General features: G+C 33.6%; 9 protein-coding genes and 1 non-coding gene across 10 annotated transcripts in view; 4 read left to right on the top strand and 6 right to left on the bottom strand.

Annotated features, from left to right (window-relative positions):
- TpMuguga_01g01234 overlaps positions 1–796 on the top strand; it is a 5,697-nt gene extending 4,901 nt beyond the window's left edge. Inside the window, exon 1 of the ribosomal RNA XR_009718799.1 lies at positions 1–796. This exon is cut by the window's left edge and continues 4,901 nt beyond it. This is a non-coding gene — a ribosomal RNA (28S ribosomal RNA).
- On the bottom strand, positions 689–2,905 carry TpMuguga_01g01233 (uncharacterized protein; the record flags this gene model as incomplete). Its single annotated transcript, XM_760881.2, has 2 exons — positions 689–2,466; positions 2,557–2,905. 2 exons carry the CDS (start codon positions 2,903–2,905, stop codon positions 806–808), a joined length of 2,010 nt encoding a protein of 669 aa, XP_765974.2. The 3' UTR covers positions 689–805.
- An 89-nt stretch (positions 2,906–2,994) lies between these two features.
- TpMuguga_01g01232 (RNA recognition motif family protein) lies at positions 2,995–3,911 on the top strand. Its single transcript, XM_061305167.1, has 3 exons — positions 2,995–3,166; positions 3,243–3,528; positions 3,562–3,911. Exons 1-3 carry the CDS (start codon positions 3,080–3,082, stop codon positions 3,780–3,782), a joined length of 594 nt encoding a protein of 197 aa, XP_061161575.1. The 5' UTR covers positions 2,995–3,079; the 3' UTR covers positions 3,783–3,911.
- On the bottom strand, positions 3,734–5,253 carry Trit1 (tRNA dimethylallyltransferase). The gene is made up of 9 exons (XM_061305000.1): positions 4,999–5,253; positions 4,809–4,946; positions 4,673–4,778; positions 4,432–4,642; positions 4,307–4,391; positions 4,232–4,274; positions 4,154–4,201; positions 3,881–4,063; positions 3,734–3,851 (listed from the first exon to the last, which is right to left on the bottom strand). The coding sequence occupies exons 1-9, from the start codon at positions 5,218–5,220 to the stop codon at positions 3,784–3,786; spliced, it is 1,104 nt and encodes a 367-aa protein (XP_061161574.1). The 5' UTR covers positions 5,221–5,253; the 3' UTR covers positions 3,734–3,783.
- Positions 5,254–6,847, bottom strand: TpMuguga_01g00444 (putative blood-stage antigen). Its single transcript, XM_061304999.1, has 13 exons — positions 6,724–6,847; positions 6,593–6,676; positions 6,488–6,550; positions 6,378–6,458; positions 6,271–6,347; positions 6,172–6,238; positions 6,097–6,141; positions 5,971–6,064; positions 5,886–5,938; positions 5,699–5,853; positions 5,528–5,591; positions 5,455–5,496; positions 5,254–5,420 (listed from the first exon to the last, which is right to left on the bottom strand). The coding sequence occupies exons 1-13, from the start codon at positions 6,784–6,786 to the stop codon at positions 5,256–5,258; spliced, it is 1,053 nt and encodes a 350-aa protein (XP_061161573.1). The 5' UTR covers positions 6,787–6,847; the 3' UTR covers positions 5,254–5,255.
- Positions 6,848–8,029, bottom strand: TpMuguga_01g00443 (uncharacterized protein). The gene is made up of 5 exons (XM_061304998.1): positions 7,302–8,029; positions 7,209–7,272; positions 7,133–7,177; positions 7,018–7,094; positions 6,848–6,978 (listed from the first exon to the last, which is right to left on the bottom strand). The coding sequence occupies exons 1-5, from the start codon at positions 7,930–7,932 to the stop codon at positions 6,860–6,862; spliced, it is 936 nt and encodes a 311-aa protein (XP_061161572.1). The 5' UTR covers positions 7,933–8,029; the 3' UTR covers positions 6,848–6,859.
- Positions 8,030–8,078: 49 nt separating this feature from the next.
- Positions 8,079–8,719, top strand: TpMuguga_01g02470 (putative integral membrane protein). Its single transcript, XM_061305231.1, has 2 exons — positions 8,079–8,455; positions 8,497–8,719. Exons 1-2 carry the CDS (start codon positions 8,117–8,119, stop codon positions 8,689–8,691), a joined length of 534 nt encoding a protein of 177 aa, XP_061161960.1. The 5' UTR covers positions 8,079–8,116; the 3' UTR covers positions 8,692–8,719.
- An 89-nt stretch (positions 8,720–8,808) lies between these two features.
- On the top strand, positions 8,809–17,030 carry TpMuguga_01g02100 (uncharacterized protein; the record flags this gene model as incomplete). Its single annotated transcript, XM_061305182.1, has 7 exons — positions 8,809–8,908; positions 8,964–9,220; positions 9,251–9,366; positions 9,396–9,569; positions 9,601–12,758; positions 12,874–15,743; positions 15,864–17,030. The coding sequence occupies 7 exons, from the start codon at positions 8,809–8,811 to the stop codon at positions 17,028–17,030; spliced, it is 7,842 nt and encodes a 2,613-aa protein (XP_061161959.1).
- Positions 16,994–18,690, bottom strand: FPGS3 (bifunctional protein FolC family protein). Its single transcript, XM_760874.2, has 8 exons — positions 18,441–18,690; positions 18,252–18,403; positions 18,076–18,211; positions 17,830–18,043; positions 17,562–17,790; positions 17,311–17,525; positions 17,177–17,268; positions 16,994–17,144 (listed from the first exon to the last, which is right to left on the bottom strand). The coding sequence occupies exons 1-8, from the start codon at positions 18,634–18,636 to the stop codon at positions 17,020–17,022; spliced, it is 1,359 nt and encodes a 452-aa protein (XP_765967.2). The 5' UTR covers positions 18,637–18,690; the 3' UTR covers positions 16,994–17,019.
- Positions 18,676–20,275, bottom strand: GTF3C5 (RNA polymerase III transcription factor (TF)IIIC subunit family protein). The gene is made up of 7 exons (XM_061304997.1): positions 20,014–20,275; positions 19,902–19,978; positions 19,423–19,869; positions 19,250–19,393; positions 19,148–19,221; positions 18,823–19,117; positions 18,676–18,790 (listed from the first exon to the last, which is right to left on the bottom strand). Exons 1-7 carry the CDS (start codon positions 20,055–20,057, stop codon positions 18,693–18,695), a joined length of 1,179 nt encoding a protein of 392 aa, XP_061161571.1. The 5' UTR covers positions 20,058–20,275; the 3' UTR covers positions 18,676–18,692.
- Between the last annotated feature and the right edge of the window lie 21 nt (positions 20,276–20,296).

Raw genomic sequence — 20,296 nt, 5'->3', positions numbered from 1 at the left:
ATAAACCACTCACACTCATAAACTATTCTCACCATTAATTATAATTATATAAACCACTCTCACAATTATATAAACATTGATGATGGATTAGGTTGGGATCTGGGCGAGAAGTTGTTTCGTAGTGTACAAGCGGTTTAACCAACAGGCTATGGGGAAAGTCTCTGTGCAACTATCGCCGAAAGGGCGCTCGGGGAATCCGTTGAGATATCGAGGTTCAATCTGTGCGTAGTACTTTTGAACCTCCCTGTCACACATGCCGTCGCCAAACTCAGTCAATACAACTAATCCACATCCACAAAATAGAGCTTATCCACGTTCCAGATCCCACCAAATCAATTTTATCATTTTCAACAATCTTATCAATTTTATAAATTTTATAAATTTTATAAATTTTATCAATTTGCCAATAATTTGGTAAAAATTTAAATTATTAATTGGTAATGTAACTCGCACGACTATTACTGATTAATAATGTGAAAAGTGTGTTAGCTTGGAATTCTCTGTGTACGAACGTGTGATGAAGCAGAGGGGAAGGTCTGAGGAGCCAGATTCGACTGCAAAGTCAGGTGCAGAAATGCACTCAACGCCCATCAGAAAACAGCTTAGTTTCAGCCTGAAAGCGACGTTTTGGCCGCCAATCTTAGTCTAATTTCCAAGACTCTCAACTCAATTCAGACTACTCAATACACTTTTTACACCTACACATTATACAATTATTCTATTCTACATTATATATTCTATTGTATATTCCATCATATATTGTATATTGTACATTATATATTCAATTGTATATTGTGTGGATTAATTATTGGTAGTGATGTTTGAGGTGTTGTCTTCGAGTGATTTTAGGAAAGTATGAGATGTAGTGATTTAGAAGTGAATTTGTATTGGTAAAGTTGAGAAGTAGTTTGATTCTATAAATGTCCTGACGATTGAAGTCGACCAGTTGTCTAATAATTTCAAGAGATAAAATTTCAACGCCTTTACCACAGGCTTCACGTAATTCACTTTTAATCAGTGGTAACAGTGAGAATAATTCGAACGCTGAAGTTAAATTTGACGTGGATTGAGATTTACAATTGAAGTCTTCCAGACACTGAGAAACCTTGGAAATAAAGCTAACGTCAGAACTGGTAACATTTATTTTACTACAATTTTTAAGGAAATACGCGTGAATTGTATCATCCTCAGTAGTGAATTTTAACACTCTACAAATCATTCGTTTCGATTGTTCGTAGTTATGCAATGTGTTATCATAGTTTAATACTGAGTTTTCAGGGTTTAATACTGAGTTTTCAGGGTTTAATACTGAGTTTTCAGGGTTTAATACTGAGTTTTCAGTGTTTAACAGTGAGTTTTCAGTGTTTAACAGTGAGTTTTCAGAATTGATTATTGAGTTTCCAGTGTTTAATAGTGAGTTATTAGAATTGATGATTGATAATTGAATGACTTGGAGGCGATAAAATGAGTTTAGGGCTTTAACGGAGGTGAGAATAGAGTCCATAAAAATATTCTCAAGTGATTGAATAAAAGGCGATTTACCATTCGTGTTTAGGGGCGTTATTTTATACATTACATCAATAATATCATCACAGTACTGATAAAGTTTGTCAAACAATTTTGCTAATCCAGTGGCAGTATCACTGGAATTTAGAATTTTATTTACAATTTCAGACTGATTAAAATGGTGTAAATGTGATATAGAGTTGGAAATTAGGTTAATTGTAGAAGCGATTGAGCAAAGATTATGAAGCAGTTTAGAGTTTTCAGCATTTTTAAAGAGCTCAGATGATAGAAATGTACCAAGTTCAAACACATTCTCATGGTCATACACATTCTCATGGTCAAACACATTCTCATGATAAATTATTGAGTCATTGTTGAATGATTGGAGAAACTTGGTTAATAAATCATTAAGATTAGTTGATTCAGGACTATTAATTAGTTTAGGATTGATGGAGTTGAAAAAATGAAGTCTTGATGTGAAGTCCATGTGATTACAGTAAAGAATAAAAAGGTTAGAAATGGCGGAGTAAAAGTTAGAATTAGCGTAGTTGAAGTAGCTCAAGTATTTACAAATTCTAGATAAAGTTTTAAGGTCAAATTCACACTTTTGTGCCACATCCACAGCCTTGCCAGGTATTAAATCCTTAATTTTATCCAAAAAACTCACATTAGTGTTAATTTCCTTGTCACTATGTTCACTAGTTTGGGCTGTGCTGATGTGTTGAGTAATTTTAAGTCCAACTTTATCTATCAAGTCACAAGAGTAAACGTTTTGCTTAAAGTAACAGTGTAAAAGTTGATGAATTTGAGCAAGTGAGAGCTTATCAATGTCATCGACAAACTCTCTAGATAACATACGAAGAAGGTCCCGATCATAATAATTCACCTTCACTACACTACACAAACAACTTAATAAATCCTTTATATCAACCACGTCCCTAACCTCACGTAGCTTCTCACCTACAATAAATATACACCGTCTAAATATTTATAATATTATATAGTATCAAGTATAATATTGATAAGTGGTAACTGTGTATGAGCGGATACAGATTTGTTTCCAGAAGTAGGAATCACACATGAAGTTCTCAGAAGAGTAAGAACAAGCGTATAGAAGTTCAGAATGTGAGTAGTAGGCGGGATCGCCTAGAAACTTGAAATATTCATGAGGAAAGCTGAGTTTCTGGAAAGGGCCACGTTTAGACGAGTGTCGATTAAGGTAAGATTTCCTAAGTGAGAGTGATTTAAGATTACCAACACAGTCATTGAAACTACCAGTGATAAACAAAGGCCTTTCGGTTTGAGCAAGGACTGTGTTCCCTACAGTATAATATTTTGTACGATTCTGAGCATACTTTGTGCGATTCAACAGTTTTAAACTTATTTCCTGAGAACTCATTATTACACATGGTTATCATAGATAATTATATTACAATATGATTATCACACATAATTATATTACAATGATTATTATGTTATTGTGTGGAATCTACACATGTTATGGAAGGTTGAAAATTATTATTTATAAGATGAAAGATGTGAAAATAATTCTAAATAAATTTAAAAATGCATTATGATACATGTGATTATGAGATTAATTCTACTAAGATGCGTAATAATCACAAGTTCCAGCACTTTCGTAATCAACACCTCTTTCAAGGTATTTTTTATCTTAATTTTCATAATGAATGATTATTATGATAAATATTAATTTAAGGGATTGAGAATAACATTAGGAACCGAGGAATCGTCATATAAATCCGTTAAATATCCAATTTAAAACGCAGTATGGTAAGAGGCCGCATGGAACAAGCTCAATTAAGAGGTATGGAGGTACTTATGTCCAGGAATTAACAAGAGAAAGGTGTAAGCTATACAAGAGTAAAGTTCTAAGAGATGCCAGGATGTTATTTGTCACAAACCTTGACGTAGAAATCACTCCAGACGCCCTCGATAACTTTTTTCAGTATATTTACGGACCTTTAACTAGTAAAACGAGACTAGTTTTAGATGAAACCACAGGTACCAAATTGTTATTTAGTGAATTTGGCATAGGACGTCACAAAGGGTATGGATACGTGAAGTTTTCAACACCGGATATCGCAACAAGGACACTGTTAACACTTAATGGCACAAGATTAGGTGACAAACACGTTCATTTCAGTGAGGTGTTATATGAACTTACTGATGACTGGAATAAGAAGAAAAAAGCTAAAGAACAAGTTCGCAAATTCAGCGGCAAAGATAGTTACAGAGTAGCCTTTACAACCGATTAATTTAACACTTAAGATGTTTAATCGTAATTTCTACACCTTCCATTACAAGTTTATTCCATAATTCCACGTCTACAATGATTTAACAGGGTAAAAAATACCGCTGGTATTGATTATATGAGTTTTAAGACCACTTTTGAGTAGTCTGTTGTTGATCCAGGTCCTTTGTCTTTGTGAATATTGCCAAGTTTTAGACTCCAGGACAGTAGCACACTTGTCCAGCAGTTCTTCAGAAGGATCATTGAATCCAGAATAATTTATTAAAGGTATCAGTTCCTTATATGCTAAAATTTAGATAAGTTGAGTTCATAATTGTTATTACGTTGTTATGTTATTATGTTGTTATGTTGTTATGTTGTTATGTTGTTACGTACCGATGCTTTGAAAAATTCCTTTCTTAGTATTTAAGTCCTGGTTAGACTCTGGGAGGATTAAGTTTATGTATTGAATACCTTTTAGATGAAGTAGTTCTTTACACTCTCTTAGGATACCAGACTAAAATTTGATTAATATTTCAAGGGGTTTACCTTGAGCATAGATTGAACTCTTTCTTTAATCCTTAGTCTGTGAATCTCAGGATCAGATTTTAAAATTAACACCAGCGGATCATATCTAATCAGTCAATGTTTTATCAAGTGATGTGTAGAGTTACCTAATTCCCTCTTTATGTTTTTGGTCTTTACGGAGTTTAATGAGGTTAGTGTGAGTAATACCTTGTGAGTGATAAATATCTAAACTTCGTAATATCCTTTTACGGTCGTTTTGATGTAATTGTTTGGCTCTTTCAGGGTCAATTTCAGTCAATAAATTATAAAGTGTCCGAGTGTCAAGTTCATCAAAATACTCTTCCAAACTCTCAGAATCTGATAAAAATAAGATAAATAGCAAACTACTGTTGTGGTTAGAGTCCATGACAGATGGCCATAAGAGTGCTTCAATGTATAAATTAGTGCCTCCAACAATTACAGGTAACTTATTCTCAGAAAAGAGAACATTTATCTAAAAATCATTGAAATAGATCAATAATACCAAGTGAGAACAGTCCTTAACGAACATAGAAACGTTATAATCTTCAGTAGGATCAACGAAATTTAACAGGTGATGAGGTATCAAGCTTAATTCATCTTCAGAAGGTTTAGCAGTTCCAATATTAAACCCTTTATAAACCTATGCATTCATTGTGTAGGTGTAAAATTAATAAATCATTGAATATAATTACTTGCATTGAGTCTGAGTTAATTATCTCAGAATTTATGTTAAAATCCTTTAATTTTTTACAAAAATCGACGCTAAACTTGGTTTTGCCACTGGCGGTCGGTCCGACAATAATCACAAGTTTTCTACTACAATTAAAACCGCCAGAAACTTTATCATCACTTTCCATACCATAAATTAAATATTTATTAAAATGTGTGCCATAAACAGATAGAATCCACAACATTTAATACAAAATAAAATTTGGTTTATAAAATAATATTATGTCGTAGATTTTTGAGTTTCATTGTTTTTATTATTCATTTCTTGTTTTGGTGATGATTTGTTAAATGTTCCTTTATTTGCTTCTTCTACTATTCCGCTGTATTGGGATATTACCCTGCTGACAGCTTGGTGTAACTCATCTGCGATCATCTCATGTTGAGCCTAAAATTGGATTTTAACTTCGATATTCCACTACCTTCATCAAGTTCAAGTACATATTTAAGATTTTATTCCTCGCCTAAATGTATTTTTATTATATAATTCCATACTAATTTCTCAGAAACGTCTCGTTTCTTCTCCATATTCATTACATAATCCTCAACAGTTGGATATCTAAACCATTGTTACTCAGTTATTGAATTTAAGCCACTCAGTTATTGAATTTAAGTCACTCAGTTATTGAATTTAAATATGTTAGTGGAAATGTGTTAATGGCGTACGGTGTGTCAGACTGTCCGATTTTTACATTTAATTGACGTATTTCAGATAAGTCTGAGGCTTGGGTTTGAAGAAATGATACAGGATTGGCGTAATTTCCATGATTCACATTGTACACATTCCCCTGATCAAAGTGTTGAAACGCGGTTTTCAGTTTCTAAAATAAAATTACTCGAGTGTTAAACCAACTTCCGTCTCGATTAGGTAAGGGTTAAGTTGTAGTTGTAGCACCTTCTGAAGTTCTAAAGTATTAAATTCTAATGTTACTCTGTACCAATTAGCGTAACTTGAGTTAGTTGTTCAAATTCCCTAGACTCTTGATAAAACTCTTGGATTTCCTCATCATTTCTCGCTTGCTCAATTTGGTCCTAAAATCTATTACTAGGATTGGTGGACTAACCATTTTCTCCTTTATTGAAGGATCTGGAGGCTCAACTTCGGACATCTAATAAATTAAATTTACGTATTAAAGTACCATGACCCTAACTGAGCTTGGAACATAAGCTTCATCAGTTTGTAGAAATGACACTCCTCCAACATTTCTAAACAATTATGTATCCATAATTGGCTGTACTTGGATTTATGATCTTGATGAGCGTATTTGGATAATAACTCCGCAATTAATTCCTTATTATCAAAAACAGACAGGCTCTAAATGATTAAAATTATCAACAAACTAACATCGTTTATGACTGTTTTTATCTTCTCTTTAGAGTTCATAAGGGCATTATTATACTCCTGCTCAAGTCTTGACATCATACCCTGAAACACATACACACAGTATCACTTACCTCTTCAAGTTCAATGCGATTTGACTCCAGTAACTTTATTTCCTCCTCAACTTGAGGCAGTGGCTACACATAATTTATATCCGCACATATTAAGGGTTAAATTACATTTTCAGGAGGAGCGAGTTTAATTTCAATAGATGGCATACTCTTCGAATCCTTTACGAAATCAGTTTCCCAGAACCCGAAAACCTAAAATATTAAATTTAACCCCAAATGTAGGTAATATTAATACACACATTCACCACAGTGTAGCCAATGTAAAAAAGAAGAAAAATCACCCTTAAAATTATTTTATACATTTTTTTAAAAGGCAATAAATTTTTAAAAATTGAAATATATTAAAAAATTTAAATTATGTTACATTTTACAGAGTTATTTTTTAATGTGTGATGTCGTTTTAATATTAATCACCCACGGTGGATTCTCGGTAAATTGGGTCTCGACATAAAATTCACTGACAAATTTAGATAAATATTTTCTCCTCTCAAAATCTAAGAAAATTAATTTTTCATAAATTAAATGAAATTTACCCGTGGAATTGTGTTTCCAACGCTCGAAGGGAATGAAACGAACTCTCCAGCCCAAATCCCTCATAATAAGCTGTTTCCTAAATCAATAAAACCTTCAAAATATGTTAAGGCTTACAGTTGTATTGTTGGTAAGGAATCCTCGGATTCAAGGTATTTATCCCTAAAACACATTATTAGTTATTTGTTAAAACCTTTCGTATCTCATTTCAATTGCCATATTAGTATTTTTTAAAATTATCGGACTGTATATGTGGCCTAAAATTGTTATTTCTACAATTTGGTACCTGTTATTGCTGAAAAATATTCCAAGTTTAAACTATCCATTGTTGATTTAACTTGTTTAATTTCCTTCGATTCCTCTTTGATTCCACACTTTAACTTAAGTTTAGGTGAGATTAGCCTTAAATATTTTACAAAGTTTTCAATTTCAGGAGTGTAACTCTCTTGAATGTGTGAGTGGTAAAATTGTATAGCGTAGAATACGTTTAACAGTTTTAATTGAACGTATAGATCAGCAGATATCCTAAAGTTATCAAGAAACTCTACACATTCATCTGGAGAAACATCTTCATGATTTAGGAGAAGTAAATAATAAAATGTATCAACTGACAGGAGCGGATTTTCCTGGTAATTCCTACCCAAATTTGACATGATTTTATCAAAAAAATAAGAGTCTGGTTTATATTTAGTGTACAACATCCCCTTTACAAGGGTGTTAACTTCATTTAACCTGAGCTTATCAGGAGCTTGAGATAAATAATAAATTAAATTTCTGTAGTCACTGGGATTTATAACATTGTTTTCATGTAAATTTAACAATTTTGATAAGTGAACTTTGTTAATACAAGTTACAGAATCTTGAAGGGAGGATAGAAGATTAATATTCTTGGTTGCGATATGGAATCTTCCAATCATAATCTAAGAAGATATAAATTATTATTTACAATTAAATACATTTTAAAATTCCACTAAAGTAAAGAAAGAAATAACTGTTATTTAGTATGAATCACCATTTTATATGTTAATGCCTAACACACTGTGGATTTCATATATAATAATATCATGGAAATTGTAAATTAACATTTATAATGATGTTATAATGAGTAATTTTTTATTAAATAATCTCAATGGCCCAGTTTTTCCGTTATATAAACTTATTTTTCTCATAATATTTGTAACATATTTCCCTCAAAAAACTACTTGTTTTATCACAAATTCCAACTCAAACATTAAAGTTAATAATAAAGACTATGGATTATTGAGTTTAAATTATCAAAATTTAAATAGAAGGACTTTTGACACACAATTTCGCTTAAACAGTCGTACGTCAATTGAAACTGTAATACATACGGCCAATTATAAAAATTATGACCCAAACTGTATAAAATATCGCAAAGCCAAGTATTGGAGGGAGAAGTCAAATGAGGAACTGGAAGAGGTAAGATTCTATGTTATCTAACACATTAATAATAATTGTAGGAAATTAGGAAGATTCGAAAAGTTCTAGTGAAAATAGAAGAGTGTATAAAAGTTAAAGATCCCACACTTTTACCTGATTCAAAGAAAAATGCAAAACGAACCCAAGCACAGTTGTTATTTCTACTCCACGAACGTCACTTAAATTCTTTAAGAAATTCACAAAAAAATACCAAAGACTCAAATATTAATAAATAATTTTAAAATGACAATTTCATACAATATATGTTACATTTTAAGCCTCAGTTTAAAGATAAATATCTATGACCCTAGATCTAACCATATTACACGAATTTCACCTAAAATCGGATAAAAATGGGTGAAAGAAAGCGATTTAAATTTCAATCATCCTCTAAAATCGCAAAATCGCTCGTACTTTCTGCATATGACGACATAGTTTCATTTACTTCTAAGGGTACCTTGGTAAACTTAGTTATACCTATCCTTCTACATATAAAAATGAATTATAGATGAATTTGGACCGCCCAGATGCTTTAAAGTTACTTTAACAAATATACTAAGAGTAAAGGATGTTCTCAAGTTTCAAAATCAGCTCAGAGAGTTACAAAAGTCAGAGTTTTTTCAGAATTTAGACTTTGTAACTGATTTAAATGAAAAGAGTTATGAATATTTCCAAAAACCAGTTGATATTCTGCTAAATTGCTGCAAAGATGCTTCTCCAACTGAGCTGGATTATCTTTGTAGGATCATGGCAGCTTACTTCAAGGTACCTTTAAGAAAATTAATAAAAGTTTAGGATTTTGGGATTAAATATTGCTTAAATGTACCATTTGATGAGTTACTTGAGATTATCGAGTTGAACACTAACCTGAATTCTAAGCCGATTTTCACATTCATACTGACATATTTCAGGTTAGTTTACCATATAATAACTTTTTTAGAGTACACACAACTTATATTTTGACCAACCTTGGATTTGTTTTAAAGGATTTTATGCAATGGCTAAATTCAAGCAATCAACTTATCAAGAGATTATCAATGGAATCTTTGGGTATGTTACTGAGAAGAGCACCAATCCCAATCATTAAGCAAGTTATATCACTCTGTATAAGCATGTAAGTTATGTAATACATTAATTTACCATAGGGATGGATCTGAGAAGGTTATCTTTTCAATTATTCAGAATATAGATGGAAATTTCACGAGTAAACTGAAGTCATTGTTCACGTTCATGTTTGAGGATCTCATACCAAACAGAACTGAGGATCTTGAAAAAGTTGCAGAAAATATCAGGAAGACAATACTACTCATGTCAACACACGCTAAGGACAGTAAGGTAGATTTATCATGGCTAAAAAATTCATACCAGACGAATCTGGAATTGTTATCACAAAATTTGGACATTTTATCACAAAAATTTGAGTTATCACAAAAATTTGAGTTATCACAAAAATTGGAGTTATCACAAAATCTGGAAATATTATCACAATACTGTAAAATAGGATTTAAATCAGTTTGTATAGTGCTGGAGTTGAATATAGAAATGTTAATGACCTTCAATGAAACCAAATTTACAACGGTTAAAAACTACCCACTCATCACAGTCGGAGATTACTTCAGTATTATGCTGAGTGACTTTATAGCACCACTGTTAAGGTTTTCAAACAGTGGAAGACCGCAACTGTTTGAAGATATATGTAGTTATCTCCTGAGGGTAGTACGGTCAGATACAGACTCAACTAAGACATTTGATAGAGATTTCAGTCTGTTTCTAACGAATGTTGATCATAATCTGGTGGGAATGAATAACATAAATTCATTTCTATCCCTGTTTGAATGGCGACTTAAAACAAATAACCTGACCCAGGTATCACATATACTATTAGTATTCTCAAGCATTTTGTACAATAAGGATATATTTCACCCACTCATTGTGAACCCTTCGATACTTAAAAGGGTACTGGAGTGTATAGACCTGCTTGTACAGATGGAATATGACATTAGTATGGAGTCATTTTTGAATTTATTTGGAATAATTTACGGGTTATCATGTATTAACAAGGTGAGAATTAAGTCAAAAGCGTCTAAAATTGAAAATGCAAATGAGTTAATGGAAAGGACACTAGCTCAGGTTTTAAGAGGTCTTGAAGCGGGATATGATCCAAGAGTTTTATTTAAAATTTATACTATAGGGTTTGAGTTGATAGAGGGTGACAAGAGTGCGTGGATTGAGAAATTGATAGCAGTTTCTTCGAAATTGGATTTATTTGACAATTACTTTTTACTTGAGTTTTTAGTTTCAAATTTTAATGACACCTTGGATTCAGTAATGGATTTGATAATGAAAAGGTTACCAAATGAGAATGAATTTCTGAGAATTAATGTTATTAAGCTGGTACAGCTGCACTATAAGAAGTTGAATTCCCCCGTGTCAGATCATTTAAACGAGTTGTTGGAGATGGAGATGATGGCTAACGATATTGAAACCTCGAGGAAAAAGTGTATGATAATGTCTAGAACTGTAAATCTAATTGATTTCGAGTCAATTAGGGCTCCTGAATATGAGCTCTTTATTGTGTTGATTAAGAAGATTTTACTTAGTCAATACTATGTTAAGTTTTCTCCACTATGGGAAGGTGCATACAGTGCCAACATGGTTTTAATTTCTAAGCTTAAGGGTTATGAAAAGTCTCTGAAGCCCACATGGGACTTGTACATGGAGATGTTGAAATTTTGCAATTTTAAACAATTAAGATTAGAGGAATTTGATAATAAAATATTGGAATCAGCACTGAATTACACAAGTAGAGAAAGAACGGATGCCATCACAATCCAATTTCATCTTCTCAAGGTTATATTTCAAATCATATCAGCAGTTAAGGATAGGGAATCAAAGCTGGAAGATTTAGTAAATTACACTTTAGAGCATTTTGAAAAGAACAGCGAGTTTTTGAAGAATTCTCTATGTACACTTAGTGAGCTTTTCAATAAATTTAACAAGGAAAATTACCCCGACCAGCTTTTTAGAGCATGTGTAACTGCAGGCTTGAGGTCCAAGGATCCAAAAATCCGTGAGTCAAGTCTGGTGATTATTTCAAAAAGGCATAAAATTGATGTAAAAAGACTTTCAGAAATGTGCACGGGGAACTTCCAGCAGATATCAGCATTGACTAAGAAGTATGAATATTCGGAAATGGCATGTGAGACTCCAGAGGACAGAAAGAACTTAAATCTGTCAATTGGAATAGAAATTAGGCTTATAGTACCAAGAATATATCAATACTCAAATGTATCACACGGGAACACAATTGTTGATTATTTCTTAAATTTTGACCCAAAGTATGTTAACTTGCTGATTATGGAGTTGGTGCCAAATAAGTATTCAAGCCTATTCAAAGATGAAAGTGACGAGGCATACAATTGGATGGTTGATGCACTGAAGTTTACAAGTGTTGAAAAGAGTAATTTTAACTTACCAAATGTCTTGACAACACTGAATTTGATAATTAAGAGACTAGTGAATCATTTGAAACCCCAGGCTCTGAAGATAATGGAGTTTTGCTGTTTACTCCTTGAGGAAAACCGTGAGTTTCAGTCTTCAGACTCGAAGATTACAGTAGAACGTACGTTTAAAATCATGATTGAGCTGGTAAGAATATTTGGAACAGGGCACTTCTTTGAAATATTGTCCAGGCATTCCAAGACAATAGTAGAACTCATTAAGGTGGTTGGGCTCGATTTCGTTTTAATATGCACATCTCAGATGGATTATATAGAGTCATTTTGCACAAAAGTTATTAAGGATTTGTTTCCGTCAGTTTTCCAGTCGAAGTTAACACAAAAACACTTAACTCTGGCGAATAACATATATAACCTGTATCCGAATCATTTGAAAAAGAATGACTTGACAGAAAACACTGAAATGAAAACATTAATGATAAATTCATCAGAGGCTTTGCTAGATTCAATGTGTAGTTCAGGAAAATATGAATGTAACCTACTCTCATACATTGTAGTCTTGGATCTTGACAACGAAGTAAAACAAAAGGCGTTGTCAATATTCATCTCGTCATTACCATCAAGAACTGAAATGAATACATCACTGAAACTAAACTCAAAGAGTGATTTGGAACTATGGAAAAAGATACTAAATTCCCTTGAAACATGCATATCATTACTGGAGCCAAAAGATACAGAGTCACTAGAACATATATGGGAGTTCATAAACAATGTGTTATCACTGGTGCCAGATAACAGATGTAGACATTACGCGTCCTCACTCATACCTAAAATACCATCAAAAGGTAATTTAACACTATTTAATGCTTTACACCATTCAACAATGCTTTAGACTATTTAACAATATTTTACAGAATTAATATTATTTAACAATATTTAACTGAATTAACAATATTTTAGATGAGGGAGTTGGATATACGGGTGAAAGGTTATGTGCAATGAATAAAGTATCAGTTGAGTTGAGGCTGGATTTGGACCAGAATGTGGAAATCATCTCAGAAATCATACAAGACCTGGATAGTAAAAACTTGTCACTTAGGTGTGTTGATACACTGTTAACACATTCATTCTTCTTGTTATGGAGTCACCAAGGTGATCCAGGAGTAAGGAGGTCAGTGGCAGCACTGTCATTTAAAGTTCTTGAGATTGTTAAATTTAGATTAGTAGAACCAGTGTGTCTAGACTATGGCAAGTATTCCGAACCAACATACTTGTTTTCAAACACGTTATTCCCATTCATACGTCGGTGTTTGGGAGGAAATTCTGAAGATTCACTGATTTGCTTATGTCTGGAGATTTTAGAGCAGTATGTGAGGCTATTTTCTACTATATTGAATTCTAACTCGGTTTTGTTCTCAGATTTACATTCAGATTTGTTGTCAAACCCAGTTGTGGCTGACCACCTCCATAGTATGAGGGAATTGCAAAAGTTTAAGAGGTCTAGAGGGTTGAGGAGTTTGCAAGCACTTGTTGAGTCGAACTGTTTCTCAAACGCTACATTGCTGAAGCTGATAATTCCACTGTGTACCCAGTACCTAATTCAAAGGAACACGGTGAGGAATTTGGCTTTATCTGAAGCCTCTAAACAATGCTTGATTTCATCATGTCATCTCTTGCCAGTACATTCCTTCATAAAGATACTGAAAAAACTGCTGAAAATCTATGATTCCTGTAAACTAACAATTGTTTTACAGATTTTCTCGTCAATTACAAAGTTGAAGGTTGTAGAGCTTTATTCACATAACATGGGCTTGAAAGGGTCAGAAAAACAAGAGAATTCCTCAGCTAGAGCAGAACCATTTAAAGATACACTGGGAGTTGGCCTTATATTATCCAAGTTGAAGAAGATGAGTGTTGTGCAGGGAAAGAAGAAGCAAGGAGATGTTCCGGTGGTGGAAGTTTTTGAGTGTATAGGTTACTTGCTCCAATATTACCCGGAATCTATAATCAATAAGGAGTTGATACTGCATACTAGGGTGTTGGCCAAGTTTCTAGTATCTAGAAACAGAGACGTCAGGAGGCTGGCAAGAATATCACTAATTAAGCTGGCAAGACCGTTTAAAACAAAGTATATTGACGTGTTTATTAGGGAGTTGTTCACGAACATGACCAGGGGATACAAGTGCTCAGTGTTAATTTTTACAATTTATTCAATTTTGAACAAAGTACTAGATGACGAGAATGTGTTGGGCTCAGGAAACCAACTTAAGCTTTTGTACACTATGATATTGGATGAGATATCGAGAGTGCAGGAAAAAGATGACTCAAAATCAAAAATAGATGAAGCAAGACATCCGAAATCACCACAACTTATTTCTCTGATTTCACAGTATGCGACTTTGGAAGTTGTTGAACAGAATTTTACGTTTCTGACCTCACTTTTAAATGGAAAGTTGTTGAGTCCCAAGGTGAGTCTTTTGGAGTATTCTGATAAATTTTTGAGGAAAATCAATGAATTGATAGTTTCAGCCACATCAGGCGTTATAGTTAATAAGAGTATAGATAAGACTACAGTTTGTTTTAAGTTATTTATGACAATGTTATCAAAGGTGCGAGGGATTGAAGATAACATTTCACAGTTTCCAAAAGATATCCTTGAGTTGTATAGCAAATACATGTCAACTCCTGATTATGTTTTTGGTGATTATTTCGAACTATCAAAGCCAGAACCGAAATCAGTGGAAGATGAACCCGCTAAAAAAGGTTATTACTCAAAATTGACTGAAAGATTTACGGTAATGCCAGGTGCCTCAACAGGTAGATCCCTAGAATCATCCATGAAGAAACCCGGGTTTGAAAACCATATCTTTGCTCCCTTATTTGTCAACTCATCTATACGCTTATTTGGTAATATAGTAAGCTCTACCGATACCGAACCCAATGTGTCTAATAATACATTAAATCAATTGGATAATCATGATCTAGACCATAAAACTAGTAACACAGTATCTGAAAATAGTGTTCTGGACCGTGAAACCACAGAATTAGACCCCAAAACTCGTTATCGTCTTTGTGAATTTAGTGTACTGGTGAGTTTTTTAAGTGAAGAGGTGATTCTTCAAAAGTCGAGTTGTAGCTGTTTGTTAAAGTTGTGTAAGTCGAGACCTGAGTTAATTGAGGATTTCGGACTAGTTTTGGCCATAAATTTAGTTGAAAGGATGGGATCACTGGATTTAGTAGGTTCAGAAGAACTTGCAAAAGACCATATAGCACTCATGTCACTATTCTTCAAGAATAAATATTTGGACATAATACAAGAAGCTTGGGATATGTCCAAAAGAAGTGGAAAGTTAATGGAGTGTTTATTACTCCAAATTGAGACTAACTTAAACAGGCCAAGACTACATACGTCACTCCTGAAACTCTTGATAACTCTGATCCAATCAACAATTAGAACAAATACATTTACCATAACTTCTACCAACGCGAATAATATTTTGTCAAGTCAAAAGTCTTTAGGTGAGCCCAAATTGTTAAATGGATACAAAGCCAAGGAAGCAAAGAATGGAATAGCAGATAACGAAAATTTAAGTGTATACTTTAATAAAGAGTTTTACAAAGTAACGTATGAAGTAATGATCAGAATGTTAAAAGGGAACATATCAACCAGGTCAATATCGTCGGTTTCAAAGGTAGTTGGATACTCATTTATACTTTTACCGATGGATGAAAGCATGAGATCAAAGAGATTCTCACTTTTACTCAAACATATAAACTCCTCAGACCCACAAGTCAGATTAGTCACCATCAAAACACTCACAATCATCATGGTATCTTTAGACATTTATACCAGTTATCCATATATCATTATCTATGTTATTTATATATAGATATCACAATACCAATTAAAACCTATATTATACAATTTTTACATTCAGTTTATTGTTTAGAGGGAATTGTCAAGTCCAGTGGTTTGGAAAAGATATGCAAACTTGGTGGTAGTGGCAGTTTTACCACAACTGGTGTCTGAAGATGATACAAGTTGCAGGAAGCTGTTACAAATACTAGTCACAAACATTTGGTCAACAGGAAGCAGAGAAAACAAGAATGAACTTTTGGACATGGTATCACACTTTGTAAGGAAGATGAAAAGTCATGTACACTTGGCATTTTCATTTTTTGTATACTTGGCACTCAAGAATGAAAAGTCACTCCATAAAATTAATAAATTAAACCTGAAACCGTTGAGTAGTTTTATAGGTGAAATCAATAATGATCACTGGCAGAATTGTTATTATTGGCTAAAGCTTTTGGAACATTTTCTCACACTACAGTTTGAGTTAAGTAGAGAACCTGCCTCAAGAATTTGGAATTTTGTATTAAATTCAGGACTCTCATCACAGCATCCGTGGATACTCGCATCAAGTCTTAGGGTATTTTCTCAAGTTTTACCTACCAAGAAGTTACAAGAACTCATACCCAACTTTAGTGTCCGAGTGTTTATACTACTGAAGTCAAGTTTCAGAAACTTGTCGACATACTTTGGATCAATTGAAAGGCACAGAAAATTGGAACAGGCAACCCAGGAAGTATTTATAAATTCCATAAATGTCTTGGAAAATTTTAAGGATAAATCACTCGAGAGAATGGTTTCAAAGCTGTGTTACATTCTGAGGTGTAACCTCGGAAGAAAGTCTGAATGTACACATAGACTAAATGTGCTTTTGGAGATTTTCTCACATCTGGCCACAATGGAGGTAGTATATGAGCCAAGAAATAGAGTTATGCTCTTGAAGCTGATGATTGCACTATTCAGAGTTGCACACACGAAGCCCCCAGGAATCAGTCACAAGTCAAGGAATAAAAGAGAACCTGATACTAAACATGCAGATAAGGCTTCCGGTGTTTTAGAAAATATAGAAAACTGGTTCAATAAGAATAATACGCCACTGGAATATCTTAAACTCCTGAGCTTTGCAAGGACCTTTGTCCTGAAGTCAAGACTAGTTAAAAAGAAACATGCAGCCGTATCAGTAATAACAAACACTAGGATCGCAACACTCAAGAAACTAAGAAGAAATAAACTAAAGAGGAAGAGATTAACACCTAGAAACTAGAACCCAGAGATTTAAAAGATTGCTCCATCATGTACGCGGTACCAGTCAGTACAAGAATATCGCCATTCTTGCAGGATTCAATGAACGCACTATACAAAACTTTATCAAAATCGTCTATTCATGATATGTTTTATACATTTACTTACCCAAAACTGCATTAGAGTGGTTAAATCCACTAGACTCTGTGGAACAAATTTGTCTTGTCTTATCCAGGCCAGACTTGAAAATCTTCTTTACACTGAAAATTTATTTACATATTTATTTATTATCTATTAGATACTCGGGAGATAAGTCAGGGTTATCCAAATCATGGTTTACATCTTCAAGCATTCGACAATATGAATGGTTTACATCCAAATACAAAACCTCAATTGAAGGTTTTGAGGGATTATCTCTCTTCAAAAATGAGCCAAGAGGGTTGAAAATATTCAAGGTCCTATTTTGTGAAATTGAAACACAAAAAACAGCATTCCCGGTAAAAACTTTGAATAAATCCTAAAAATATTAATTTGAATTCATGTGTAAAATTACGGAGCAGAGTCTATTGATTGCAGTATTGTTATGGGCAATGTCAAGAACAACAGCCTTGGGAATACCATATTCGGTCAATTTAGGAACAAGTGAAGGATATTTAGAAAAAACATGGTTCTTGACCACTTCACATTCCTCCCTGGAGAGTATTTTCAGCCTCATCTTCAGCCTTGAATTGAGCGCAGAAATATTAGCTTTCCCTAATCCCAATGCTTCCTCAACAACCAGTCTGGATTATAATGAAAACAGGTGTTATGTGAACAGGTACCTGGCAGTTTCTGTATTCTCTTCATCGAAGGATTCGAAGTCTTTCTTGTTATTCTTTATCACTTTAGCTCCGACTTCCTTAGCCTTACTTTCAAAAATCTCATCTTTATAGCAGTTCGGCCCAAGAACTACAACTGAGCCAGGTTTTATAGTCCCAGCCTTCTGATGAGCTATTTCGTCAAGTGTTTTCCCTAGGATTGCCATATGGTCGTAGCCTATGTTCGGAATGTAAATATCGTAAACAAACCAATTGAGGATATAACTACTGCCTTTGTGTTAGGTGCAAAGTTGGTAGGGTCAAGAAGGCCTCCTATCCCAGATTCGAGAACGACCCATTCTACGTTTTTTTCAACGAAATACACCAAAGATATCAAGAGCACTGACTAAAAACATTTATTAGAGTGAAAAAGTGTAAATTCTTACGGAGAAGAAATGAATAGGTATATCCCCAATAACAGAGAAGATGTAATCAGTGATCCTAACAAAGTCCGATTTTGAAATCTGTACACATTGCACTCTAATCCTTTCAGTATACTCAAAAATATGCGGAGATGTGAACAAGCCGACTTTTAACCCTGAAATTACAAAAAATTTAAAAATTTAGCAATATACCCAGAGAAACCAGGCATTTTGAGACCTTGAATGCCACGGAAGACTTTCCATTCGTTCCGCTAACGTGTATTATATTAAATTGGTTAGTTTTAATCCCAAGAAGGTCGATACACTTGAGGAAATTATCTTGCTTTGTCGAGTTTGACAGAATATGGTTTACGCATCTCCTGAATTCTAAATCCTCTTCATCTTTCATTTTAAAACAAAATAGAAATAATGTACATGTGATATAATACAAAAATTAAAAAATTATTAATTTGTGACTAGTTGGTTGTGTTGATGTCTCATGCGAAGTGACTTTACGACCATCATATCCCTTATTTTAGTTAGGGCTGACACGGAATACCATCCTTCAAATATATTTTAGGGTATAGTGGCTTACCTGTAGATTTGGAGCATTCATTGTTCAAAATTCCGCTTGAAAAATCAGTTGAGTGTACTATATTCTGTATCCCGGCGTCACATATATCACACAATTGGTACAATTGTGAAGGCCTGTTTGAAGGAATTAAGAAATGAACTTCAGGGTTCGGTGTTATAACTTCTTTGGAAAGTTCTCCATATGTCTTCTCCTTATCTATAGTAAGTTCATGGCCTAGATTTTCAGGGTTTGACAGTGAACGCCTCCCGGTTTTCCAAGAAATTGTTCTATAGTGTGGATCTCTGAAATCAATGGTCTGAAAATTTTTAGTGAAGGGAATGCATACCTGATAGAATCTCGATTCTATATCCTTTCTTGGATCATAGCCTATTTTACACATGCATCCTCTCCATGGACCATCTAAATACTCATATTCCAATTTATTTACCTGAGAATAAATAACATATTCTTGAAAATGCCGTTCTCTTCTTCCAGTTGGAATATCCTACAGGTAAAAATTCATCTAATGCACTCCTCAGCCAGAGTTTTCTTTTATTAAACAAGTTTTCCATATAACTCATCAAGGTTGGATCTAAACTTTATGGTTCTGGATTTAATTACCTGGAGATGGCAGAGCAAGATTTAGTGGAGTTAGTGGAACATTAGTGTCTTCAAAACGAGCTACTGAGCTGAATATTGAGCCAGAAGCGTACTTTTTAACCTTCTGGGTAGTAGAAGGGGTAGAACCACTTGACAAACTCTTATTAAACAATTGATCGATCATATCAATCTTGGTGAAAATCGGTGGAGGGATAGTTGGTACGTTTGATGGTAATCTGTCACCAACCAGTTCTCCAGCTACGACAGGTTGTAGACTTAAGTGAAGGAAGTCCGAAGGGTGTGAAAATGAAAAGTAATCTACAACCGGCCCCAACAATTCTATAGTACATTTTCCAGACTTCCAAAGCTTGGCTTTTGCCACTAATTTACAGGGAATGTTATCTTCATATGTGTTGGCTGGAACGAAACTACTTGTTGAGTCAATTCCAAACCTCAATATCAGTTGTTCTAAATTATAAATAAAATGGAAAAATAAATACCTGATTTTTCTCCATTTAAAACTGAACGTAAGCCTTCCTTTCCCCCGATTGCTCTAAGAATCTCGTCGCCATTTGAACTAAAATTAAAAATAATGGGCAATAGTGAAAATACTCGGGAGAAATGACTCCGGGGACAGCCACAACAACGAATTTCATTAAAATTTAATTTATACCATGGTTAGATGTTAAATATAAAAATACAAAGTGTAATCACTTTTAAAATAAGGAATCAATAATATTTTATATAAAATTACAAAAAGGGCCAAAATTAATATACAAATGAAAAGAATATTATTTAAAATTAAATATAACAGTGTAAAAAGATATTTAAATATTAGAATTCTGTAAATTTAATCTTTTCATTTCCCCATTTTTCTTCGTTGGTGTGTATACAT

This window comes from Theileria parva, chromosome 1, assembly GCF_000165365.1.
Source record: "Theileria parva strain Muguga chromosome 1, complete sequence, whole genome shotgun sequence".
NCBI classification, from domain to species: domain Eukaryota; phylum Apicomplexa; class Aconoidasida; order Piroplasmida; family Theileriidae; genus Theileria; species Theileria parva.
This window is presented reverse-complemented; position numbering and strand designations above follow the sequence as displayed.